The 27,602-nt window shown below is 38.5% G+C and overlaps 1 protein-coding gene across 1 annotated transcript in view; it reads left to right on the top strand.

Moving 5' to 3' along the window:
• Positions 1-9,890: 9,890 nt before the first annotated feature.
• FHIP1A (FHF complex subunit HOOK interacting protein 1A) overlaps positions 9,891-27,602 on the top strand; it is a 39,238-nt gene continuing 21,526 nt past the window's right edge. The window contains 9 exon segments of the mRNA XM_086612503.1: positions 9,891-9,912; positions 9,915-10,004; positions 11,599-11,760; positions 11,763-11,789; positions 11,792-11,944; positions 11,947-12,093; positions 12,096-12,220; positions 17,788-17,946; positions 20,464-20,550. Coding sequence (XP_086468629.1) covers positions 9,891-9,912; positions 9,915-10,004; positions 11,599-11,760; positions 11,763-11,789; positions 11,792-11,944; positions 11,947-12,093; positions 12,096-12,220; positions 17,788-17,946; positions 20,464-20,550 — 972 coding nt within the window.

The raw sequence follows: 27,602 nt of genomic DNA, 5'->3' as shown, positions 1-27,602 counted from the left end.
GAAATAAATATGCATCTAGAGTAACTATAACAACTATGCAATTTCCATGTTGCACCTTACAGTTTTGATTTTGTGGCATATTCTGTCCTCTTCTGGAGCTTTTAGTTTGAAAGAGACCGATAAAGAGAAGTAACGTGCATGTGGACAAGAGGAAGTAATTCCGTCTACAAAGTGGAAGTTCTTTTCTCAGTGAACACTTGGTGACAATCCTCTGGGGAAGTTTATTGGTTGGTTTATTGATCAAGTATTCAGGATAATCTTAATGGTGTTTTACTACTGATTCTTTTTTTTAAACTATATTTAGAACCTGCCGAATCATCTGAGAGTTTGGTAATTAAAAAAAAAAGTTTATGGCTTCTTTATCGTGAAACGTGGGATGTTTAGAATATATGCGTATTTGCATTTTGTTGTGGATTAGTGCTGAAAGCTTATGCGTTGTCTTTAATGTCACTTTGTAGACTTGAGAACATTATTCTTGGCCTTCTTATGCTTATTATAATGAGTAGTTTGACATGTTATATAAATCACCTGAAAAATTGTCTTACATATTATTGCTGTAGCCATAAAATATATAGCTTAATCTTGTTTTCTGTAATCTACATATGATAATTACAGTTATATTGATAACTTTTTTTTTTAGACCGCCTTTCTCTCAGGAAGGTAGTATTTCCTATTCTGTTTGCTAGTGTCCTGAAAATAGTTTTAAATCTTCAGAGTATAGAGTCTTCTACTGCTTTGCTGGTCTCATTCATCTTCCTGTCAGGAAGGTCTTCTAGATAGGCAACTTTATAATTTCCTGTGAATTCATTTTATAGTTTTAACTATAGATACTGTTTTACCTTTCTCAAAAAAAAACACCCACCCCACATTAAAAAAGAAAAGAATTCCATTCACTTCAGCGTCACAACTTCAAGAAGCATGTGGTTTTCCTAAATTATGAGCATGTTGGGGCCAAGTTTGTATGTCAAAGAGATGTCAGAATTATCTTGGAAAGCAAAATCGGTGCTGCAGATTGCATGGATCATTTTGATTTCCTTCTTCCACTAGCATAACCAGAACATAAAGCAGGTTTTGTTAAGTGTCTAGTTTCTGATGCGTTGCTCCCTCCCACTCCCAGATAGTGATAAATTTTGAAATAAACCCTGTACAAATTCTCAGCAGAGATGGGGGAGGTTGGTAACAACTATTTTTTTTCCAATAATTCACTTCAATTATGACAAAACAAAATTACTAGTGCACACACAGCAGCTGATATCTGCAATTCTCCTATAATCAAGGAGTGGAAGGTACCTTCATTCAGTGACATGTGCTATGCCCTTTGGGGTTGTTCTCTTTCTCTCTCACTCAGTACACCACCAAACACTTTGGTCTGTGGGCCTCAGACGTTCTGATGACTTGTTTTTTTATGGAAACATGCTTTTCTTGGGTCAGCAGTTTCGAGGGTGATGAACCAGCAAAGTTTAAAGCCTTTGAATTGATTTCAGTTTGATGACATCTGCCTTCTTCAGTATGTAGGTAGAAATGAACTTTGCTGAGCTGCTATTTTTAATTTTTATTTTTATTTTTTTTTCAGTCTAGTTTGAGGTTTTGATATCCCTTTTGCTGCAGTTGTCTGGTAGTAGCAGATAAGATACCTTAGTCATACTGAGCCTGAGTGCTGCTAAGAATAGAGAGATAGATCTATCTTGAATTTTAAGGACCCTAGCTGCTATTTTATTCTTAAGTCTTTAACCAACATAATCTGTGTTTTGAACTGCTAATAGTTACTGAATTGTTGCCTTTCTGTAGTAGGCCAAATGTGAGGAGATCAAATATAACAGAGAAACAGGTTTATTATATGTCTTATCTCTCCCTAAAAGGAACAAGTCATACCACTAGAATTGTCACCTTGTTTTTTCCCTCCCTAGCTTCAGATTTGTGACCTAGGGATATGAACGTGTAGTTCATTCCTCCTGGGACTTGCAAGAGTAACTTCAGTGATTGAGTGCTCTTGAGTTCCAGGGAAATTGCCTGTGTGCAAATGCATGTGGTTGATCAACATGCCCTGTGGTATATCAGGTAAATAGAGCCCTCCTTGAGGAGGTCAAGGTCTGTGTCAAGTATTGTGCTTTGTTTAATTATTGTTTTCTTGAGCAATCACTACCATTTCTCTAGCTTTGGTAATATGCCCTTTGATGAATCATCTTTGTTGGTTAGCTGTATGCCTTCCTAGACCCGCTGTGTATAATTTTAACCTAATCCATCAGTGTATTTCAGACCATTCTGCCTAACTGGCCTCTCTGTTCTTTCACTTCGGCTGACCCACGCAGCAGAAGTCTCTGAAGGCTTGGGATTTGGCTTAGGCTGTGTCCCAGAGCAGAGCCTGCCAGTGTGAGTTGATCCCATTGCTTGCCCTTGGAAGTGTCCATGTTTGTGCCACTGCAGCATTGCTGAACTGGGGCTGTCAGGTGGGCCTCTTGCCTGTCACTGTTGCTGTCCTTACTGTGAGGGAATTGCCCATTCATGTGTCTAGAGAACCATGTGTTTATTTAATGCTGTAACCTGGATCCCCTCACGTATAATACTGCAGGATTACACAGATCACATGAAGAGGTTAGTGGTACCTCGTTTGGTTGTCTGAGCTGATGTGAATCCACAACAAACATACGAGTAGCGTGGCTCCTCAGAGGTTTGAGAAAAGATTGTCGTTTTTAACTGCAGCAGGCTCACTGTAGATGGGACAGTAAGATTTTTGTCTCACTGTAAAACACAGTGTGAGTAGTTTCTCTCATGCGATAGCTTGTTAGACAGTCTCTGTGGGGACAAGTCGAAAGACGTTCTTACTTTCATGTTAGCAGGTTGGATTAAATTGTGCTTGATGAGAACAGATTGATACTTTGATTAACTACATTGCTTTACAATTTGTGGTGACTTGTTCTCTGTTAGGCTTTTAAGCAGATAGCTTTATCAGTGTAAAACATATCTTCTCCCGCCCACACGCAGAAGGCATGGTGTCTTTGCAGATACTGGGTAGAAAAGATAGATTGAAGGCAGCTGACTAAATGTGAAATGTTTGCTTGAGGTGGACAAAGGACAGGACAATTGGTGGACTGCAGCATTGAAACATGAAAGAACAAATGAAGGATGAGGATAATTAACAACTAAATTATATAGTGTAAACTTTCTTTTGTAATCTGCTGCAGCTTTCTTGCTGGTAGAGCTTCTTAAGGTGAGTAGTACTTAACTGAAAAGAGGGTCCTCTGATGCAGTGGCTTTTAACCACTGACATCTTCTCAGTTGCCTACCACTGACCTATTGCTCTCCAGTGAGCAAGCTGTAATCCTTTTGCGTTCTGGTAGTGAATGTATAGGATCATTAAGGATCGGGAAGTGACTGTTCTTCATAGACTTTGCTTAGAAAAGCAAAATTTAGTACGAGCAGGGTGAATCCTTTCCTTTGAAAGGATTCGTGTCTTCCTTTGAAACGCTCTTGTTAATAGAATTAAAATCCTCTCCCTGATCATAGTCCCTAAAGAAAAGCTGATAAATTTATGCAAAATGCCTTCTTTTCAATCAAAAATAAACAAACCCTGAACAAGGTCCCTTTTAAGCTGGAACTAAGTTGAGGCATGCGATAATTTGCCACCCATTTTTCTCCTACCCTCCCTCATCCACTTATCAGAGACTGCAGAGACATGATTGCACAGCTATGTATGAGACCATATAATTTCCCTCTGCTTCTTTGAAGTTGTCTAATTTCAAGCCCCTTTATGCCACACTGATCCATGAAAGTGTTTTGATGTATGTTGTTTCTTTCACTGCTGTCAAGGCTTCTTATCCATCTCCCCATTGTCTCTTGTGTACCTGGACTGACAGAGTGGAAAGCTTTGGCGGGGAGAGCAAAAAGCATATGGTATCTGATAACAGAGGTATACTTCTATTCAAGAACTGTTGGAGAACACAACATCTTAGCCTTTCAACAGAAGACAACCTTGATAATTAAATTGCAGAGCCTTGCAGCATATTTTGTGTCTACCTTGCTGTATTAGGCAGTGTATCTTTGTATGTCGTGCATTGCCTGGGAAACCCCAATCCTGCAACTTCTGTGCTACTTTTTTTGATTCAAAAGTGGAACTTTTGAAAAGAGACACTCCAGTGGGAGCAAACTTCACAAGGGATTCTCTGCTAGGCTGTTCTTCCAGTGTACTTTGCTGTGAAATAAGTACTGCTGTTGATTGGGGAGTTCAACCCTGTAATCAGCTGTGGGAAAAGGGTTGATGATTCAGACTTCTGAAGGAAAACTGAAAGCTGATAGTCTCCATGACTCCAATGACTGAGTCTCAATATCATCATTAATCTAAAGCTACTCAGTGCTGTGTGGACTGCTGCTTTTTTTAAAGCTGGAAGTAGGTTGAATTGTGCTAAGGTTTTCTGTTCTTTTCCTCCCATCCTGATTCACTTACCGGAGACTGCACAGACACGGTTATAGACCTGCGTATGTGACCTTATAACGTTCTCTGCTGCTGCTTTGGGAGAAACGGGTGCTTGTTAGCACGTTTGTATAAGCAATCATTGACCAGATTGCAGGAAAAAAATCCCAACCAACTAACCAAGCCTACATTGAAAGGTATTTAGTATGAAACCAACAAAGTTATGTAGGTGCAAATTAGTTGCCCGATTTCACAAAGCTGTTGTCCAGTTATGCAGAGAACGTAGGAAGATCTCAGGGTAGACAGTGACTTCTCTCTCTGAGTCTCAGTTCCTCATATCTATGATGTGTATGCTGGTGCTTCTTGTTCCGTGTGTTAAATGTATAAACGCTTGGTGGTAGGGGCAGGTACCTCATGTCAGAGAGGAGGGATTAGAGACAAAAGTGTTGTCAGTACGGGCAATTGAAATAGCTCTCGAAGGTGTATATATAAGTGGCCTTGGCCTTGTAATAGGGTTAAATAGCTGATAGATAAGATACGGTTGAATTGCAGAAAGATTTAGCTGCTAAAAAGGTTTCGTTTATTTTGTAGCAAGTTCGAAGTATTAAACTGAGCAGTGATTTTTGGAAGTAGAATTCTGAAAGGACTGCAGGAGAGGTGTATTTGCATTTCTCAAGACTATCAAATGGTGGAGTCATACCTCAATCAGGACTTAGCAGAGAGAAAAGGCTAAATTATTGTAAAATTTAACTATGAACTGATTAAAATAAACCATTACTTTTGTTCTTAGTGGCCCCCAAGTTCACTTCTATGTCTTCTTTCATGAATCAATGTTTATCAATTAATTTATTTTCTCACCTTTGGAGTCAATATGGTCAGGTTATTTCTCTTGTTTAATTGGAGTTAGTTTTAATTCATAGGGAATAATGTGATGTTGCAGGTACTGTGCCACATTTGGTCTTGCAAAATAATCAAGAAAACCTACTAATCTAGTAACAAAATCTGCTTACCACAAACGTAATGAATATATTCTTTCTACTACTGCTATAACTGGCGCATGCTAACTTTAGATTGATATGTATTTTAAAAGACAGTATCTCTTTCAATTCAATTACTTTCCTTTTTTAAATAGGTACATTGTTTTTAGGATCTACTCTGTGACCACTTCAGTTGTCAAAAGCTTTGTGTGCTTTTTGAAACACTATTACAGAGTTTGAAGTCTTTGAAACCTACACATCTATTAGTGGTTTTTATTAATAAGAAAATCCCAGTATCCCAAGATGCTTTCTAAACTGGAAATATTTGCTTCCTTAAGGAAACTGATTTGGCCTTAGACATATTATTGCACATCGCAGTCTGCTTGTTGCTGTCTTGTTACTTTTAAATTAGAGATGATTAAAAAGCCTTAAATTTTGCTGCTGTGAGGACAATGTCTGTGTTCTCTTACTACTCTTAAATTTCTGATCTGGTAGCTGGGCTAGATGCAAGTGAACTTACCCCTTGTCAACTTAATGTTTGCAGCAAGTTGTTTTCAGCTAATAATTTAAATTTGGGGTTTGTACTTCATTGATGCTTTGTACTGTGTTCATGATGACTTTGTGCAGTGGGAGTGAACATTCAGTTTTCTGTGGTTGATAACAGATATTTCTAGAGTTAGCAACACTGAAAGCCATTGCTATTCTGATCTAGTGTTGTCTAACTGTGAAAAAGATCTGATTTGAATCAAAATGCTGACAGTTGTTAATGATCTGTGTATCTGAGAACTCTGTGTTGTAATCTGAGTGTGCTCTTAAATATCTTGGATAAATAGGACCTTAAGGGACTTTATGCAGGAGATGAGGGGACACACCTGCTTGTGTTGAAGACTTTCGCAAGGGCTATATCTGTTCTTTATATGTGGAGACTACGCTTAGGGTATTCTTGTGTAGGCAAAGCTGCCCGTACTACAAGTGCCAACTGTAGCAGTCATCTGCTCAGGCAGTAAGCTGTTAACAGAGGCGAGGGACTCGAGTGTTCGGTAACATAGTGGTGGTTATAAATTCTTGCATAAATGTCAATAGCTAAGTAGCACTTTGTGGAAAGAGCTTTCCTACTGGACACAGAAATGTAACAGTGGCTCTCTCACTGGATCTCTGGGCATCTTGCTGTATTAATGTGCGGTGACAGATGGACCATCTCTGTTCACTTTAGGTCTTCTCATAGCTGCGGAGAAGCAGGGCAGTATTTCAGGAGTCTGGAATGACCGATGCGCCAGTATGGAACCTCTACCCCAAAAAAGTATGTTTACAAAGCTACAAGATAGAAGTATTTAAAGGAGGGCCTGATGAGGAGGGAATGAATACTCTCTTGAATCTTACGGAGTAGAGTCTAAGGCTGGGATAGGAAAGATGCATGAGGGAAAAAGAAAGTTGTGAAGGCTAGAGAGGACAAAGAATTAGAACAGATTAGAGGAGAAGAGAGGGTAACAGGTTAACTATTTTGGATTGCCTGTGTGTGATATGTCCTAGAGCTTTCCATGCATCTCAGGAGTCTTACATTGCTGGTCTTGATTTTTATCAGCATTCTTGAAGAAAACCATGATCTCCCTTATTGTCGTTTACCAGCTTAAATAGTGGAGGCTGATTTGAAGTTTCTGATTCTACTCTTGGTATCATACTGCTAACAGAATTTGTCATGTGATATCTGGATGTGTAATACCAGTTTCTTTTCTTTAAATTTGTAAATAACATGCAAAGTCTACATTGAAACAACCTCTAAGTTGTAAAGTCAAGCAACTCATAAATTCCAGAATTGAGCTTGCCTCTGCTTTGTTAATTAAGTTCTCTTGCTGCACCTTATGATACCATCTTTAATTACATGATCACATTATTTTTTCCAAAGCTGCTTGCTTCACTTGGTGCACAGGACAGATCTGCTCAAAGGGTGAATCAGGGCTGTGCAGTGAAGGACACTTTTGCCTGGAGGAGTCTGCTGAACTTATACTGAAATGGGAACGTTTCCGTTTGAAGGAGAGGGCTGGCAAAGAGGGAACTGGCAGGAAGTGGACAGGTTTGCATTGTTAGGTATGGTATTACACAAACTACTTAGAGCAGGCTTTTTCTAAGTGGTCTCTAAGCATGTGTTTGTTTCTGAGTGGTTTTTGGTAGAAATATTGAGCGCTCAGAACTGCAAGCAAAAGTCATCAGGAGCTGTGCACTGAGCATATAGTGGTACCTACTTCAGTCAGTAATGGTGAAAAATCCACCAGATCCTAGGCCTCTGAAGTTGTGATGTCAAATCCACTTGCTACTTTGATCTTCCCTGCCCCATACAGGAGCATCAGTAATGTAGAAATAGTGCTATTCATTTTTACAGGACTGTTTATGAAGTAGCAGTGTTCTGGTAGGTGCCTTCAAGTAAATGAGCATATGAACGGAAACTATTGGGAAGGAGAGTGCTTGGAAGTGTAAGGCCGGTGTCAGCACAGAAGAGGTAGACAGGTAGAAGTGTGAGTGGAGCTGTGGGGCAAGAAGTAAAGAGACATTGATAACATTTTATATGGGATTGCTTCTGTTCCCAGCATTGGCTGGCTCTCGTGAGCTAATTCTCACTGGTTTTGCATAATGCCCTCTAGTGTATCTGGTTCCAGGTGGTTTATTATCTGGAGAATAGCTTGCATGGAGTGCCAGCTTCATTCTGAAAGTAGTGTTTCTCAAACACATAAACTGTCCAGGATTTATGCTGGCTTCTCCACACACGGACTGTTTTATCTGCAAAAAGAAATCAACTAGATCATGTTAACTGTATTGCATAAGAGTGTTTAGAAAATGCACTGGAAATGCATCTTACATGCTGTAAGAAGCAAGAGTGGGGATTGAGAGGGGAGACCCCGATCTTGCAATTGAATCTTGTTGAACCTTGAACATGTGAATTATACATACATAGATACAGAGGAATGCATGACCATCTTTTGCTATTTGCTTGCTTCAGAAATCTTAAAGTTGTACTCTGTATGTTTTGGACGTTTTGAAATAGCAAAAATTGCTGCTATTTTTGAGACAGGCTGTATGCTTTGCTGTGCTAACAGTTTCAAGAATATAAGCAGAGCACATATGCAGGGAGCAGAGATGTCCACTGTAAAGAAAGATTTTTAAGATATACCCAGTGAAATACCTGCTATATGGGCTGTGGCAACTTATGGTACAGAAATTTCATGTATTCACTAAGCCAATGAACGTTCAGGGGCTCTAGGATCCTGATGAAGACTGAAGAAAAGGAGAACATTTCCAAGTGCAGTCTGTAATGGAAATAAAAATCTGCTATGATTTACATGAGCTGTTGGAATTTGTAGTGCATTTGTTGTCTTCCTAACTATTTGTTGGTGTTGTGGAGGTTTGGTTTGGGGTTGGTTTTGTGTGTGGGTTTTTTTTTTTTTGTTTTTGTTTGTTGTTGTTGTTGCTATGACCCAAAATGGAATTAAATTAATTAAAATCCTTGTTGGTTTGCAAAAAGGACAATAAAAATGTAAAGTTCATGGAGGGGGGAAAAGAAAAGGAGGGGGAAAGACTGTGTGAGTTAGATATTGGTGCTTGAGGGAATAATATGTTCTCTTAAGCCTCTCAAATATCTGGAAGATATCTGCCTTTGTTTCATTTGACTTTCCCCTGCAGGTGTGCAACTACTTGATATTTGGTTATCTAGGATATTAAATAATGGATGAAAAGAATGTTCCATGTTGGTCTCATTCTCATAGTTCTTTAATATGACATCTCAATTTATTTGACTTTGGATACATGGAGCTTTTATCTTTTATGTCATTTGGTTTTGGTTACAATTGGTACAGATGCATTCTTGAACTTGTATGTGATGTTGTACAGATGTTTTCAACCATTTGTGATATGCTTTTTGACAGAAAACTTAAAGTCTTTGTAACTATCTATTAATCGAAATACTGTTTGTTTGTTTGTTTTTTTTAAAGTAGAAATAACCTGTACTTGTTTTACCTGTGTAGCCTATGCAACATTAGTTACTAATTAACTCTGAAAGACACATGGTCAGATGGCAAAAATGTCATAATGAAAAACTAAAAATGGAGTGACATGCATAAAATGTTTACTGCATGAGCTTCTGTTATGCTTATTTATTCAGTAGCACCTTACTTCAGTTACTGATCTCAAAAGTTTGAGCATTAGAAACTATTATCAAGAGGAAATGTTTGAGAAGATGGTCCTATATAACATGCTTTAAAAAATTCCATCCTCAAACTGAGTTAAGAGGAAAAACGTTTTAGTGTTCTCTTTTAAGATCATTTTTCTTATACACTGTAATTTGATGTGCATATGTGTTGTGTTTTGTTTTGTTTTTCTTAAACAGATATCTGTGGATACCAAAGCTCAAAATGCAGTATCAGTCTCATCATGGTGCTTGAACGTCTGTAGCTACTACAGGATTTTCAAAAGAAATCCGGCATGGCCTAGTTGGCTTGAACTTTGGAACATTTAAAATGTCCTCTGGAACCAGTATCAGCAAAATCGGCAGGCTCCAAGCCTTCAGGGTGTTGACCCAGAAACATGCATGATAGTGTTTAGAACACACTGGGCACAGGTAATGTTAATTAGTTTATTGATTTGAAGTAGGCTACGTTAATAGGAATTTGCTTCATTGTACTTTTGGGAAAATCCTGAATTGCTCAGGAATCAACCCTCTTTCATGCAGAATATAGTAGATGACATTAAATCTTTTCAGGATACAAAGGTAATTGACCTTTTAAGGTATGGTTAGCCTTTAGTAATGACACTTCGAACTCCAACTTTGCATCTGAAAGGGAGTGGTAGGAACATGGTAATATCTTATGGAAGGCCTAGATCTTATTACTGGCTTTCCTAGTGATTCACTGTGACTTGGACCTTGTTGCAAGGCTTGTGTAGCTTTTGTAAAGTATATTGGATGCATGGTGCAAAGCTATATGCAGTGTGTATGTTATGGATAGATGTGTATCTCCACTGGTGTAGTGGAGGGTGTCCCTGCCCATGGCAGGGGGGTTGGAACTAGGTGATCTTTGAGGTCCCTTCCAGCCCAAACCATTCAATGATTCTATGTAGATTATGCTCTTCAGCATATTCTAAAAATTGTTTGCATGTCATCAGGATTATAATTGCTTTTAGGTGAAGATGTTTCGCTCTGATCACCATAATATAAGGTCTTATTTGCAGCAGTATACAAATAACTGAGTTCATGTAAAATTGAGTTCTTGTACTGCTGCTTTTGCTGTTTTTGGTGATCCCGAGAAGAAAGCCAGATGAATGCTAGTGTTTCTGAGATGTTCCAGTGTCAGAAGAGCCATCATTCAAGAGCCACCTTTTCCTCATTTAACTCTAGTGATGCTGCCCTGTTAGGGGAGCCACTGTTCCTTTATGTTTTGTGGCAATTATCCTCCACAAAAGGGCTAAAGACAGTGGTTGTTTCACAGACGAGGAGCGTTATTGATGCTTGGCAGAACAGAATTTAATCCAAGAGTATAAATGCTGGGATGGCATTGGTTACTTAATCATCTGTACATCAATTCATCTATATGATGTTGCAAGAGTATGTGGTCATCAGTGGCCAGCTGGTATCGTATCAGACGTGGCAAGGAAAGACCAGCTCTGTGAGTTTCTGCCGCTCTTACTACTGCAAGTCATCTCATGGTATTAATAATCATGAGCATAGTTACTTTGGCTGAAGAGCAAACTCTTTTGATTTCAGTCCTCTATGACAAACTTATTGAAGCATCATTGAAACTCATTTTCTGAAGCTAAGGGAACCTAGTTTATCCATACTTCAGAGATCCCAAAGTTTTCAGCAATAGGACAGTGGCAAATTTAGATGCTTATAAAAGCGAACAAAGGCATTACGTTTTGGCCTCATACATGCCAAATGTGAAACTTCTAAATTTAGGAAGCCTGACAAACAAAAACTAAAAGGCTTTGGGCAACCTGGTGCTGAGGCTTTGGGCAACCTGGTGTAGTGGAGGGTTTCCCTGCCATGGCAGGGGAGTTGGAACTAGATGATCTTTAAGGTCTCTTCCAACCCTAACCATTCTATGATTCTAAAAGCATAAAAAGAGTTTGGGCTTTTTGTGTTAAGAATTTGACCTTTGTTCTCCTTATAGGGACAGGTGCTATTTTTTGAAAATACATTCAAATACATGACCTGCGTTTGTTTCTCTTTAGGTTCTGAAAATCTAGAGAGGCATGATCCTTTGAAAAACACTCAGGCAAAGTACGGGGCCATTTCACCTGATGAGGCCAGCGCTGTTCAGAATTACGTGGAGCACATGCTTTTCTTATTAATTGAAGAGCAAGCAAAGGATGCCTCAATGGGGCCCATTCTGGAGTTGTAGTCTCAGAAAACATCATGGAGAAACTTTTCTTTGGAGCCTACGGCGAGAGTTCACCGATGAGACAAAAATCGAGCAACTCAAAATGTATGAAATGCTAGTAACCCAGTCTCATCAGCCTTTGCTACATCACAAGCCCATCTTGAAGCCTTTGATGATGTTGCTGAGTTCCTGCTCAGGACAGCCACTCCAACAGTGGAAACAGAGATGGTCGTCCTCTTGAACCAGCTCTGCTCTATAATAGCCAAAGATCCCTCCATTTTAGAACTGTTTTTCCACACCAGTGAGGACCAAGGAGCTGCCAATTTCCTCAGATTTTCCCTGCTGATTCTTTCATCCATCGAGAAGGAACAGTAGGCCAACAGGCTCGTGATGCACTGCTTTTCATAATGTCACTGTCTGCAGAAAACAATGTTGTTGCAAACCACATAGCAGAAAACACCTATTTCTGCCCAGTAAGTTGAGCTTGGTTTGACTGATCTTCAATGCTAAACCTGTCTCCCTGTATTCTTCTCATCCTTTCTGTCATTTTTGGTGAAGATGTGTTGTAACACATTTGTTGCTGCGAACAGCTATTTCACAAATTGTAATGCCATTTAAGCCAGCCCTACTGCATAACTCAGTCTTGCTTCTTGTTCCCGTGTCAGTGTCTTGTGCTTTTGGGCCAGCACAAGTATTTTGTAGTCACACAGTGAATTGAATTAGGAAACTGATGGAAGTTATAGCAGAACCTGGTGGGAGGGAATCCTGTTCTGTCTCACTGTGAGGCCCCTGTGAGATTCTGGGGGTGAAGGGAGTTAGAAATGGGAACAAGGTGTTCTGAGGCTGTCGTTTCTAATGACAGTGTAGCTTAGGTGGACTGTACTTGCCTCATTTTAACATCAGTTCAACAGTTCCAAAAATAAGTATGAAATACTGCGAGGGTTATAGAAACCTAATATTTTTGCAAGATAAAGGGCATACTTGCTCTTTGTCTCAGATTGAGTGTTTCTATTGCTGTCTCAGTCAAACCACCATCTTGCTATGTTGTAGTCTGTTGCAAAACTTGGTAGTAGTGTGCCTTGTTAGATCTGGCAAATTAATCTTACTGCATGAATAGAAACCTTTGCTGTTAACAAGTAAGTACTCTAATTTAACAAACAAAGCTGCCCTACTGCAGTTTTAAAGATAAGGAGAATGGACATGACAACACCTGCTTCTTCATGCCTTATGACAAAAACCAGTTTGACATCTGCATGGATGGGTTCAACACCAGGTATTGTTCTGTAGAAAAGTTGCTCTTGTGTGCCAGTTTAGGACTGATCCTTTCTCTTCTGCACAGCTTGCATTTTAGTTTAGTAAATGCCAGAAAAAAATGAAGTGGAGGGGAGCCTTGTGTACCTACTAAAGCAGAGAGCCTTAGAGCAGAAAACACTGGAGTCCCTGCCTTAAGGATTAGTGCATGCCAGCTATTTCCAGCCATAGGTTTCCATTTACACTGAGACTGCTATGTCCTTTGAGCAGTAGGGCAAGCCAGGTTCCAAAACAAAACTTCTAAATGGTTTCCTTGTCAGTTGTAAATATTGCATCAAATTTCTTGTGCTGAGAGACCTCAGTTCACCTTGTTTAATAGATGCTGCTAAAGAATGTGAACTTGATTCTCAAACTGTCCCTGATACAGATACCATTATTGGATCCATGCTGTATCTTTCATAATTACACCTTCCAATTAATTAAAAAAAAATAAAGAAAAGCAGCCTTTTTACACTGAAGATAAAAGGCCAGCTATATTACCTTCAAACAGCAGGGAGCCATGATTGACAATCATTCTAATTAGGAAGGCTTCTGTCAAAATGTGCTAAAATCAGACTTCTCTGAACAGTAATGAGACTGGCCTAAGTCTATAATAAAACTTCAATGCAGTGCCATAGACTTAGCTCACTAGCATGAAATCTTTTTTGAATTTGAGAGAGATGAGCTGAAAGAACAGGTTATGTCCTAGTGGAAGATTCTGTAGGTGTAAGTGGCATTGCTATATATCACCCAAACCAGTGCAGATAGGGCCTCAGTTACTCTGCAGAACAACTAGCATGGTCCTGTGCTGATAGGAGTGGCATTTGGGTGACACTGTGTTGATACTATTTCTGCCTCTGGGGCCGAGTTGGTTGGTAGCATATAGGTTTTTTTTTTACCATGCCTTAATACATAGCACAGACATGCCCTGGGATGAGGTCTGGCCATAAATCTCTGCTGCCTCATTGCCCAGCTGGCAACTAAATGCCACACAGCTGCTCACTCACCCTCCCCCACCCCCAGGGAATGGGGAAGACAATGAAAGGGGATAAGGGAAGAAGACTCATGAGTTGAGGTAAGTACAATTTAATAATAATAATAGAAACTTAAAACTACTAATATAATATATGAATATATAGATATATGTGTAATTATATTAATATATACAAACAACTGATGCGCAGTGTAATTGCTCACCACCCAGTGACCAATGCCTGTCCCGTCCCCGCAAATGATTCCGAAACAGGTAAGTCCCAACACTGCTGGATGAACGAGAGGTCCGAGAAGAGAACAAGAGTGAGATAACACTCCAAGAGTCCAAGAGAGCCCTTGGAAGAGAGTTCCCAGAAGAGCAAAAGCCCTTCTTCCCAGTCAGCCCTCATCTGTATACTGGGCATGGCTGCATAATACGGAATACTTCATTGGCTAATTTAGCCCTCAGTCCTAAGTGTGGGTTCAAACCATAAGGGGAGTTGTGGGTCCTTTGTCCTGACTATGCTCCCCCCCAGCCTGTTGTGCTCCTGCACACTGGCAAAACCTGGGAAGCTGAAAAGTCCCTGAGGTCTCTGTGCAACTATAAACATCAGTGCGCTACCAACATTCTTCTCATAATGAATCCCAGACTAAATCCAAAACACAGAGCTCGTCTAGCTGCTAAAAAGAGAAACTAACGCTATCCAGTCAAAACCAGGACACTCATACACCTGAATCTGTGCCGAAGTGAACTGAAAGGCTTTCCTGGTACTGTTTTTTGACCTAATTTTGGTTAGCAGGTTTTTAAAACTGTAGGTGAATAAACCATAAAGGAGGAACAGGACAGGCTGCAGTAAGATACATCACTAACAAATATTTTTAACACAGAATGTGTAGACAATCTGTTGGGCAAAGTTTTCTGATTTTACAGAGATTTTTCAGCCATATCATTTTTATAATGTTTTGACCTTGAAAGTTTTCTGAATCTAATTGAAGATATCATCTGTTCAGCATTATAATAAGAAAACAATGTTTCTACAGAATTTTGAGCAAGGTCGCATCTCAAAGTCTGCATAAAATTTTTTATTTGTAAATACCTCGCAGCTTAGGAAAGCAAGTATTAAAGCTGGAGGAGGTATGGCTCTGCAATGTCCTTGAACAGTTGAGGCTGCACAGAGATAGAAAGACTGCGGATGTGGGAGGAAAGGGAATTATTAAAGGGAAGGAAATGGCCAGATAGCAATTTATTATATATTAACAACGCATTTTAATCATATAATGTGTCTAGGATTACAAATCACGTAGTTAGTCAGTGTCTTCTGTGAGTCAAGAGAAAGTAAATAAATCAAGGAGAATGGTTTGCAGAGAGACTCATGACTTGGTTGTGAGAAAGAAACTGCCGAAGATGCTTGTAAAAGTATATGAGCATGTAGGGTTGACTTGATGCACGTTAAGAGAAGTTTAAAAGGACACTTCTCTGGGTAAACCAGAAAATAGAACCAGTCTTACCCTTCTAAGACTTGAATGCGTTCATTTATTTCCGCTCAAATTTGTTTTTCATTGATGTTTATAATTTTACTAATTGAAACTCCATAATGTAGTCTACATATGTGCATTATTTTATATGTCTGCTTATAGAATGTGAAGAGTTACTGTTACTGAAATTACTGTTAGTAATTTCAGTGGTAATCCTGTTTCTACCATATAATTCCATGAAAATTTTCAAATATTTTTTACCTAAAGAGATGAAATTGCTTCCAGTGGCTACTCTCTCAGTGCTTTAAAAACGTAATTTTGCACAGAGCTGTTTGTGTTGTACTTGATAGCAAAAATAAGAGCTTTTTAAACTTTACAGATTTTAGCTGCTACATCTGTTGCTTCTTACTTCAGTAAGTCAGACTAACTAAAGAATTCTTCACTTCAAGACATTGTGAGTTCAGTGCTCCTTGTAGTAGAGAGCAGTATGTTCGCTCAAGGTCAGTTTCTTGTGCTTAAGGACTAAACTTCCATATGAAGGAGAAATGTGGATAGTAAACAGCTCTGAAAATCAGATTGTTTACTGAGAAAGTAAGTATGCATTTATGAATAGCAATTAAATTTTAAGCAGACACTGGAAAACCAAGTGTGCATTAATCAACAGGTTGCAAAACAAAAGGAACTCAAATTTTCTCTTTAGAATTTTTTCTTTCCTGGAATCATATGAAGCCTGGGTTTGTGAGTAAGTGTGTGGTGTGGGGGTTACATATAGGTAGTTCTATAGGCCTAGTAAGATCTTCTGAACTTTTTGCTTTGAGCTCTTCTACCGTGAGAGAGAGAAAAAGCAAAAAAGATTCTGGTTATAGAAGAATGTGATTGTATAAATAAAGCTTTGCTTGATGGCTTTAGCTTCTTAGCTTTTTAATGTATCTCCAGTATCTTTATATATCTTTATATATACGTGTATTAAAAAGTAGCACGGTATGCTAAAGCAGTGAATTTTCCACACTATTTCCCCCTCATCCCCCTTAATATTTGACTTAATTACGTATGCCAGTGTACATCCATTTTCAAAATTATGTGATTTAGGAATGGAAAGCATTGGGAAAGACACCCTTTGTCTGACTGAATGGGTTGGCGATTATTATTGGTTGTGCTTGCATATGATCAAAACCTGAATCCCCTTTTGTGAACTCTTGATCTTTGACCTGCACATTGTCAACTGTTTATTTTCTAATAGATAAAATGGTTGTGTTTCATCTGAGCTTTGACTGCCTACCCCGTAGGTGCCAAGTAGCTCTTCGTAGAAAGAGGAAAAATTCTTACAAGAGTCTTAAATCTTAAAAAGATTTCCATCAGGCTGAGCCTTAGCAATCCCATTAAAATGAGGATCATCTTAAAAATTATCCTGAAGTTGTATAAAATCATGTCTGAAGGATAAGAGTTGTAAATAATACTAGAAAGCTTCCATCTTCAAATAAATTTATGAAAAACCTTGGTCTGAAATGACCAATAATCTAGATATATTCAGTAAAATTTGAAAAACCTTTTTGGAAATATGCTTTTTTAAATGGTAACTAAAAATACAATCTTCAGTGCTTGTGCTTCAGCGTCATATTTTACATAAATCATCTGTAAGCCTTAGTTAGTATCACTAGAAACAATGTCTATACAGTAACATATTTCAGGCTTTTTAATCTCTTTCCTTCCCCCTTCCAATAAGTAAGAATGGAAAATGAGAAAATGTGAGCAATTAGATTTTTTTTTTTAAAGTGGGTTCAGCTGAGTTCAAGTGCCTAGGAATGAATGTCTACATATATCTGTGGTCTACATAAGGCTGAACTTCATTTTTGTTGATGGAGGCACTTCCCCCTCCTTTTCTGATTTTTCCTGTTTCCAAGTGAAATCACTTCATATAGGCATGTGTAAGCCTATTCAAATCACCAATGAAAGACAAGCTGTAGGTATATGACAGTGATAACTTCTTCTGGAAGGGACTGAAAGAAGTGTAAAATGATTTTACAAGCATTTAAAAAGAAATTATAACTTTGCATTAAAAAAAAAAAAGAGAAACTGCTTTTCCTCATCACTTTTACCAGTTCTTGGAAGAAGGATATTATATGGGAGGCTCTTTAAAATATACATGTCTTTCTGCCACAGAACTCTCTTGAAAGGAAATTAAATTAATCTGAACACTCTCTTATATTGCTGAAACTAGTAAGAGAAATAATTTGTGGCATTGCCATTCCAGCAGGAGGGCAGTTGGAAAGTTACTTATTTCTCTTCTGTTTTTGTAATACAGGTGCTAGCAACAGGACTAAGTGGCCTCTATTCGTCTTTGCCTACAAAGCTGGAAGAAAAAGGAGAAGAGTGGCACTGTCTGCTGAAAGATGACTGGCTCTTGTCACCAGCCCTTGTGCAATTCATGAATTCCCTTGAATTTTGCAACGCTGTGATACAGGTAATGGAGCAGAATTGGCCTGTCCATCTGAAGTGGTAGTAGGTTTTTGTATTTTCTGCAGAAGTTTGTAAATTATGGAGTTTATTTACTTCTACTAATGGCTTCCATTAAAATGACTTTTTTATAAAATGAATGCTTTGTGCTGTTTGTCCTGGTTATAAGAATGAATTAATATGGTTTTGGTTTTCACGTGACAGATGTTTCAAATGAAAGCAGTAGATTTGTGTGGCAGCTTGGTATTTCATGATGTAATTGGGAGGATTTTTTGCTGGTTTTTTTTTTTTTTAAAGTTTATTACATTTTAATACCACCGTTGATACTAAAAGTAAATTGAATACCTTTACATGTGGGAAAATGTAGTCTTTGTATATTTAAGCACTGAAAAACATTGTGTTTGTCTAAGCTCTCATAATAGTGTACAAAAGAAAATAGTCTGTTTTGCCTGTTGGCAAGTATTGCATAACACAAGCTTTCCAAGCAGAATTCAAGTATCTTCCTAGAAATATAAATTCATTTTTGACTAGCCGGTTTTGAATCCACTCTTTATTCCTAGTGATTATTTCTTACAATTTTTTTTTTTGTGATTTTGATCCCTTACTATCTTTTTCCTCTGCTAGAAACATAAAATGGGATTTTTGTCTTTTTATATTGTTTTTAGGGCTAGAAAACCCTATAGAAACCTTGTCCAGTATTTTATTAAAACATTATATGAATTGTACAGAAACTGTGGATTTATGTGTTACTTGAAGAAATGTGCTGAATAGAATTGAAAATTCAGTCACGTTTACTGTTACATAAAAGATATGTTTTAGTGAGATGTGTGTGAAATACAGTAAAGCAACTGATTGACTATTAAAGCATTGAACAAGCAAAAATAATAGTAGCTGTCATTCTTTAAATGCAATATACAAGATTTTAACATGCTTGTTTAAACGTGAAAGGGAGACAATATTCATTTGGTGTCTAAATGGAATTTTTCTACAAAGCTGCATTTCCAGGAGGTTATATTAGATACCTTTTTTAAAAAAAAATGATATAAAGGTTACTGCAGACAAATTAAAGAAGAGCATATTATTTTAAAACCACTTTTCAAAGGAACTCAAAATGGTTAAGGATCTTCAGCTGACATGCAGGAAGAGCAATTTCTGACTGCTGCTTGATTGTGTCTTTATAGTCTTTTCTCAGCTGAAATGAAAGCTCAATTACTGCAGGAATTTTTGCTCTGTGCAGGAAATGGTTCTCGTGGTGTGGCTTGTTGTGTGTTGACTCAAAAACTTTGACCAGAGGTTAACAAGAGACGGTGTAGCCAAGACCTCTTGCCATTTACTACTTTTTCCCTGGATCACAGCATAGGAAGGGCAACCCTTTCTCTTCCCCTTTCCAAAGTATGGATTACAAATTAAAGGAAATCTGAGAAGAAGTGCAAGTGGTAGAATGTATTTGTGGCTGCATGTAGGCTGTGACATTCCAATCACTATGTGAACTCCAAACAGAATATATTAACTTAGAATACTTCTGAATGGAAATTTTTTTTTTGCTTTTATCAAATATGTTTTAAATACATGAATTGATAAGTTGTTTCCTTTATGAAAACAAAATGAATGCTTCATATAAAAGTCGATTTTTGGCTTCTAATAAAAGTTCAATTTTAAAGCTCCTAACCAACCTGTTGAATGAATAATGTAGGTATTGTTTTCATTTCTGTTTGGTTTACAGTGGTTGGGAGAAGGGCACGTGAACAGGATGTTCTTACCCCATAGCTAGATAGCCCTTTGATTTACCTACTCTTGAATCATAGGAAAGCAGCTGTTCTGCTTTTTGTTCCTATAAGATTAAAAGTTAACACTGGCAAATCCACCTTCAAGTGACCCTGACAAGGTTGCAGGAGCTAAATTTAGAATCATAGAATGGTTAGGGTTGGAAGGGATCTCAAAGATCATCTAGCTCCAACCCCCCTGCCATGGGCAGGGAAACCCTCCACTACACCAGGTTGCCCAAAGCCTCATCCAACCTGGCCTTGAACACTTCCAGGGATGGGGCATCTACAACATCCCTTTAAGTACTGGAAGGCTGCAATAAGATCACCCCGGAGCCTTCTCTTCTCCAGGCTGAACAGCCCCAACTCTCTCAGCCTGTCTTCATAGCAGAGGTGTTCCAGCCCTCGGATCATCTTTGTGGCCCTCCTCTGGACCCACTCCAGCAGCTCCATCTTCCTTTGATGCATGATATATTCACTTTTCTCTCCATCCATTTGTCCTTGTCAGCATGCAGGGAGATTGAAAAGCTCTGTTCTCTAAATTTGGCAGGCTTGCTGTAATTAAACATAGTTTGTGTATTTCTTTGAAGAAGGAAAAATCTTTTAGAGCCTGAATCACAGCAATGCTGGTGAGAAGGACAAATGAACGTGTCTTGTTAAATGGGAAAAGGTTTTGATAGTGGATAATAGTAGCTGGTGCCCCGTCTTGTCTCAAATCTCACTGGAATTGTTCTGTGTCTTTCTCTCCCCCATCCTCTTAGGTGGCACATCCCTTGATACGTAACCAGCTTGTGAATTACATTTACAATGGATTTTTGGTGCCAGTAATGGCTCCTGCGCTCCATAAGGTCAGTGGTGTATGCAAGCGTGACACGAAAGGATAACAGGCAAAAGCATCGTGGATGATCTCTGTGTAAAGATTCTATTAAATGTATTGTCAGTAGTGACTTCCATATAATTGAGTAAGTTTCTAGCCTGACTTTCCATTTCTTTATTCCATACTTCTATTTAAACTATACAGATTATTAAGCAAGATAAACATTTTCAGAAATACCTATAAAATTCTTAGGTGAAACGAAGAACCAAAATATTTTTGTTGTGCTAGGCTGACATATCATCAAAAAAGCAGTGACCTTTTAGACAGCATTTCATCATGGCAGACACATTTCCATGAGGAATTTTTTTTTTCCAGATAAACACTTTCCAACAGGAAAATGCCTGCAAGGAAAACGTTCAGTCAAGTAATATTATGCTCATTTTAGCAATGTTGATATTGTATTTTACTTCCTTATTGCAGTTGGTAGAGCTATTTTCATAAAGTGGAGAAGAAATGGAATTTGGTATCAATTTTCTAATGTCTTAGGGTGTGATTTATGTGACTTTGAAGAAAAAAAGTCAATTTGTCTTTGAATTTTAGGGGTTACCCTTTGGAAAATATGTCACTGATGTTTGTGAATTACTTAATTTTTTTTTTTTTGTTGGGCTGCAGGAAACTACATTTCTAACTGTTGCAGAATATTTCAATTAAGTCTTCATTGCCCTGTAGAAAGAACACTTTGTTTGAAGAGAAAAAGTAGGTATTGCTGAGAGTAAAAATCCACCAAAAACTGTCAGGAAAGGTCTAATAAATTACTTTTGAAAGTTTGCTTATTTTTACCAAGCCTACCAGGCAGAAAGCACTGCACCTGTTCCATTTTCTGAAAGGCCAGTGAAACACTCTACCCTGCTTTCTAGTGTAAGACTTGTCTTGGCAGTGCATGCAATCCCTCATGGTAAGGAGTCATTTACCAAGAAAGAAATAAGCAGCAAAGAATCTTGGGAAACTTAGCAAGGGGCTGAAATAAATTTGACTGCCATCCAGATAAAGGCTGTAGTATGTCGTTGAGATAGTTCACCTCCTTACCTGTTGGTAATTTTTCCTTTTTCTGTATCTTGGCTTAATCCCTTACCAAGACTGGGAATTAGAATCAGAAATGAAAAGTTAACCAGCTTTAGGTCAAGGTTATGGATAACAAGGGAGGTACCAGAATGTAGTTTTCTAGTGGAATTCTAGTCTTAGTGGGTACTGTTTATACTTCTGAAGTACTTAGACAAGTTTAAGCTTGTTTTGAATACTACTATGCCACTGAATGCCATTCTTATTGGTCAGTAAATCTGCTAACCCCCTATTGGGTTGATTATTTCCCTGTTGATGTTACTTAAATCCTTTAAAGCATGCTATTCTGATTAGTTTTTTTTTTTTTTTTCATGTGCTGGAAGTTTTGTTGAACGTTATTTATATACTTTGAAATTGGGCAAATCATATTTTTCTTGAAAACTGAGATGTTGGCTGCTAACATATGTGAGTTTCAAGCCTAGATCTTTTCTGAACCCCAACGTTCTGTTTGGTGCCTTGCTCTTCCAGTAACAAACCTTTCCATAATTAGTGTTAAGTTTGACTTTTTAATCTTTAAAAATTAACTATTTATGTGTATGAACTTCAAATGTGTTTAATGGAGAAGATGGATTGCACCACCTAGTGGATCTGATATAAGCCTCTCATACGTGAGACCAAAACTCCATAACAAAAGGAAACAAGTAGAGGCAAGTTTGACCTCTTCAGTCTTTCTGTGCTGTGCCTCAGATTAAGTTAACAGAAAATAAATATTTTACATCTTTGCTTTTGGACAGATGTCTGTGCACTGCGATAGATAACTGTGCTGTCAAGGCTCTTTCGTATATTGAAAGAATTTCTAGTTGCCTTTGGAAACATTCATGCTAAGTTGAAGAATAGGCTTTGAAAACTGTATCACCTATTTAGGAGCTTAAGTGTGTAATTAACCTTTAGGTTAAGAAAAAATTGTGAAGGGCCAAAATGAGAGAAAGGCCAGATGTACCATGGTGGTTTTCAGAAGAGAAGTTCTTTCATTTAACACAATACGAAACGAATCTTGATTTTTTTTTTTTTTTTTTTTTTCTTTTTTTCCTTTAAACTCAATGGAGTTGGTTCATATCCTGAAGTCTACTTGTGGCTGAAGATTGTAGTTTTTATTCAGTCATTCAGTTCAGGTTGTTCTGACTTAAGAGTTCAAATACAACGAAGGAGCATGGTAATAAATACCTGAATAGGAAGACAGATCTGTGGAAAGTTAAAGGGAGGAGTGGTAAGAAGAGATGATAATTATTGGTACATCTTCCTAAGGTGTTCCTAGAAATCTATTTCTAGAATTAACTGGTATGAAACAGCTGCTTCTGATAACTCTTGGTGATAGACATGAAAGGAAGGAAGGGAGTCCAGGCCTTGTGGCATTCAAGCCTTAACATCCCACATCCAGTCTGGCACCCATGGTTCTTACCTTAATGCAAAAATCAGAAGGGAGATGAGCTTCTGGCTCTGCTGTCGAAATGACTATTGGGTACGCACACTACTTCAGATCTGTTCTCTCTGTACGTATTCTAGTTTTTCTCAAGAAGTAATGTTTTAAGGAAAAAATTGCTCTGCAGCAAGACACAAACTCAAATTTATTGTTTTGCAAGGACAGCTCCAATCGAGTGTAGACATCTAGGAAAGAAGTCTGCAATCTTTTCTGTTGTCAGTGTGATAGAACTTGATTTCTGTTTAAAATAACAGCAGCAACATAAATCATGTTAAGGTGGCTTCCTGTCTGATCACCAATCAGATTTAGTTGATTCGACTATATAACATAAAATAAGCCAAACAGCTGTACAAGCCACTGTTAGATAAATTGGTAGCTAATAGCCATATAGCTTTTAATCCGTCATGAAAGAACAGCTGCATGAGTTCGCCTTTGCAACTGATGTATTCAGATATGAGCAAAATGCCTGGTACAAGGAGGGTTGCTCACTTTGGGTTAAAGCTAAGCCTATATTGTAGATATGAGGTGCTGGCCAGTCTCTTCCTTCCTCTGTCCTTTCACAGAATCGCAGAATGCTGAGGCTTGCAGGCACCTCTGGAAATTGTCCTGTCCAACCCCCTGCTCAGAGCAGGGTCAGCTAGAGCAGGTTGCTCAGGGAGGTGTCCACTTGGGTGCTGAATATGTCCAAAGCTGGAGATGGTGCACCTTTCTGGACAACACCGTTCCAGTGTTTGGCCACTCATACAGTAGAAAAGTATGTGGTCTTTGGTGGGTTTTTTTGTTTGTTTTTTTGTTTGTTTTCCCCGTGGTGTCCAGTTGGAACTTCTGGATTTCAGTTTGTGGCTTATTTCTTCTTGTCCTTTCACTGGGCACTACTGAGAAGAGTTTGGCTATGTCTTTTCTGCTCCTTCCCGGCAGATGTTAGCACACATGGATAAGACCCTGCCTGAGGCTTCTCTTCTGCAGATTGAACAGTCTCAGACACCTTAACCTCTCATCAGTACCTGTCTCAGTATGACAGATACTCTCATCCCATAATCATCTCCATGGCCTTTGCTGGACTTGATCCAGTGTGTCAGTATGTCTCTTGTACTGAGGAGCTGAGCACTCTACATGTGTCCTCACCAGTACTGAGTAAAGGGGAGGATGCCACCCACCGACCTGCTAGCAATACTCTTCTGAATGTAGCCTAGGAGGCTGCAAGTCATCTTTGTCACAAAGGTGCATCACTTGCTCATGGCCAATTTTTTTTTCCACAAGGACCTGCAAGTTCTTTCTTGCAAAGCTACTTTCCAGCTAGTCGGTCCCCAGTGTGTACTTCGTGCCTTTGTGTGCCTCCCCAGGCGCAGAGCTTTGTATTTGTGTTATTGAACTTCATGAGGTTCCCGTTTGCCTCTTTCTTCAGATGGTCAAGATCCCTCTGAATGGCAGCACAACCATCCAGTCTATCAACTACTCCTCCCAGTTTTGTCAGATCTACGAACTTGCTTGAGGGTGCACTCCATCTCATCATCTAGGTCATTAACGAAGATTATTAAACAGTATTGGCCCCCAGTGTAGACCATACATCACTGGCCTCCAGCTGGACTTTGCATTGCTGATCACATCATTGAGCCCAGCAGTTCATTCAGTTTTGATCCACCTCACTGTCCACTTATCCAGTGCATTCTTCATAATTTGTCTGTGAGGATGTTGTACAAGAGACAGTGTTGGAAGGCTTGTAAGATAAATAATATCATCTGGTCTCCATTTATGCATCAAGCCAGTCATTTTATTGTAGAAGGCTATCAGGTTGATCAGGCTTGATTCCTCTTTGTAAATCCATGCTGACTACTCCCAGTCCACCACCTTCTCCTTAATATGTGTTGGAATGGCCAGGAGGTTATACTGACCAGCCTGTAGTTCCCTGGATCATCCTTCTGGAAGAATGGAGTGGACATTTGCTTACTTCTGGTCCTCAGGAGCCTCCTCTGGTAGCCACAATCTTTCAAAAAACGAGAGTGGCCTCGACTGTCAGGGATGCAACCTATCAGGCCCCACGGACTCTTGAACATCCGGTTTGCTTAAGTGTTCCCTAACCTTATCCCCCTCCTCTAAGAGTAAGTCTTCCATGCTTCAGACTTTTACTCTCATCTTAGGGACCTGGGATTACCGAAGGTAAATCTTGCGAGTAAAGATCAAGGTGAGGAAGGCCTTGATTACTGTGGCTTTTTCTATGTATTTGTCACTAGATCTCCTTCAGCAGCCGGGCACACTTTTTTCATAGTCTTCCTTTTGCTATTGAAGCCCTTCCTCAACTCCAGCTGGCCTTTGGCTTTCCTAATCCTTTACCTGCACACTCAGACAATTTTTCCATATTTCTCCTGGGTCACCTGTCTCTGCTTTCATCTCTTCCTTTTTATGTTTCAGTTTTGTTACGAGCTCCTAGTTCATCCATGCAGACCTTCTGTCTCCTTTGCTTAAACTCCTTCTCCCAACTTAAAACATGGGACTATCAAGCAAGACTTTTGATAAAAGTAGCATCAGAATATCAGGAATTAGAATTTCAGTAGCAGTAGTTCAGAATTTCAGTGTGTGGTCCAAAGCTTTGAGATGTGTATATGTGTGATCTTGAAATGTCTGTAACATTTATGGAACTATGTAGTAAGCGCTGCCTTTATTAATTTTTGCAGATTGTCTCCATATACGTACTCACTGTGTACCCGTTCACTGTGAATGAAGCAGTACAAGAGTGTTGAGGATAGAGATGTGTTTTTATGAAAAACTCAGGGGGTGGAGAGACCAACATATTTGCTTGGTGTAATTTTTTATAGTTTTTATCTCAGTAAGCTGGCTTGGAGTTGAAAAAAGAATTCACTACTACGTTTTTTTTTCCAGTTAAGGAAGTTTCAAATTGATTGGGCTACCTAGCTGAAATAACCTGTTTTTCACAGTGAGCTCTGTGAAGGTTATTATTTAGCAGATTAACTGCAATGTGCTTAAATAACCCAAACATTCTCAAGTTTGTGACTCCCTAACTTGATTTCTTAAAGATAAGTATCCTAAATATAGCATGTTCTTGTCGCCTGATTTACACCTGATCTGTACTACTCTGTTGTCACTTTGTGTGGGTTATCCCACCTACACATGTAATAAGCAACTGACAAATGTGTTCATATCTCAGAAGCTGCACAGTGCTGAATGGGTAGACAGAGCCCAGACTTGTGTTATGTAGCTTGGGATATGCATTAACAGGCTGTGCTGGATAGCCCTGTCTTGACCTTTGGTTGTCTGGATTTTATTGTACATTTACAAAAGAGTTCCCTCCCTTACTTCTGACATCCAAGTTTCTTGAGACATTGAAGAAAGTGATTCAATGCCATTGTTCAGGGGGTTAGTCTTTATGCAAGGACAGAAATTCCTGTGCGAAGTTAAAAACAGAAGGAATAAAATATTTTGTCCATAAAGATACAGATCTGAAGAAAACGTTAATTTGGTAGTTTTCTTTTTGTAGTAACAATCCATGATTTAAATTTGTGCCCAAACCATCTTTTATTCTTTCTAGTATAAGCGTCTGGGATTTGAGAAAATTAAGACTATCTTAGGCAGAATCTGTTCTTAAATTAAGACTGATATTTTTTGATGGCATGTCAGTTACGACTTGAAATTATGCAATTTTGTACGTTCTTCCCTAGGTTTTCGTACTTATGAAAAAATACTTGTGAGGAAGCATAATCCTGCTCAGGCACAGAGCCATACCATTACATTTCTGTGACATATCTCATGTCTTGCTTCACTTTCAAAACTAACTTTTTGGACCTCTATCAAAAAAAATATAAGGTCATCTGGGGCCAAATTCTACAAGGGTCCAAGTAATTAAATCAGGTTCATTTCTCTTCAGTTAAAACCTAGTTGAAATTCCAGGGTGGATCCAGAATAACTCTATTGAAGTCTTAAGTTTTACCGGTTCTTCTAGAGGCCATATTGCCTTGTTTTAGTCTTTATATGAAAGCGTTTATTTACCTTATTCTTTTAGGTAGTTGCAGCGCTTTTGTAGAAATCTGATCAGTGAATTCCTTTTCAGAAGGTCTGTAATATGCGTGTATTTTGCAGTCAAAACCGTGCGCTGGATAATTAGGAGCCTCACTGTGGTATACATAAATATTATGCTACTTTTGATACAACTCAGATTGGTTATATACATTTCTTTCCTGTAAGTGCATATGATTTAATTTTAATTTGGCATTCAGAGAATTTGGGTGACAAAGATAGCTATTCAGAACATCTTGAGTGTTTATGTAATTTGTGTTATTTCAATTTATTGAAGATAGCACTAAAAAATTGACAAATTATACGATAAGAGCAAATTCTTAATGTTTTAGCATTTACTGCTATACTACATGGCATTAACTGCTAACTATGATATAATTATTTTTCTACTTGGAATGCGTATTTTAATCTGACGTAAATGGAAAATTGTGCCATCTTTTTAGTGTAAAACGTTGCTGTCAGCCAAGGGAACAGAACTGCGCTGTGGAAGTGCTGGCATGGTCCTGCAAATGGAC

Source organism: Tauraco erythrolophus, chromosome 5 (assembly GCF_009769465.1).
Source record: "Tauraco erythrolophus isolate bTauEry1 chromosome 5, bTauEry1.pri, whole genome shotgun sequence".
NCBI lineage: Eukaryota > Metazoa > Chordata > Aves > Musophagiformes > Musophagidae > Tauraco > Tauraco erythrolophus.
Note: the sequence above shows the minus strand (reverse complement) of the source record. Positions and strands in the feature narration are given on the sequence as shown.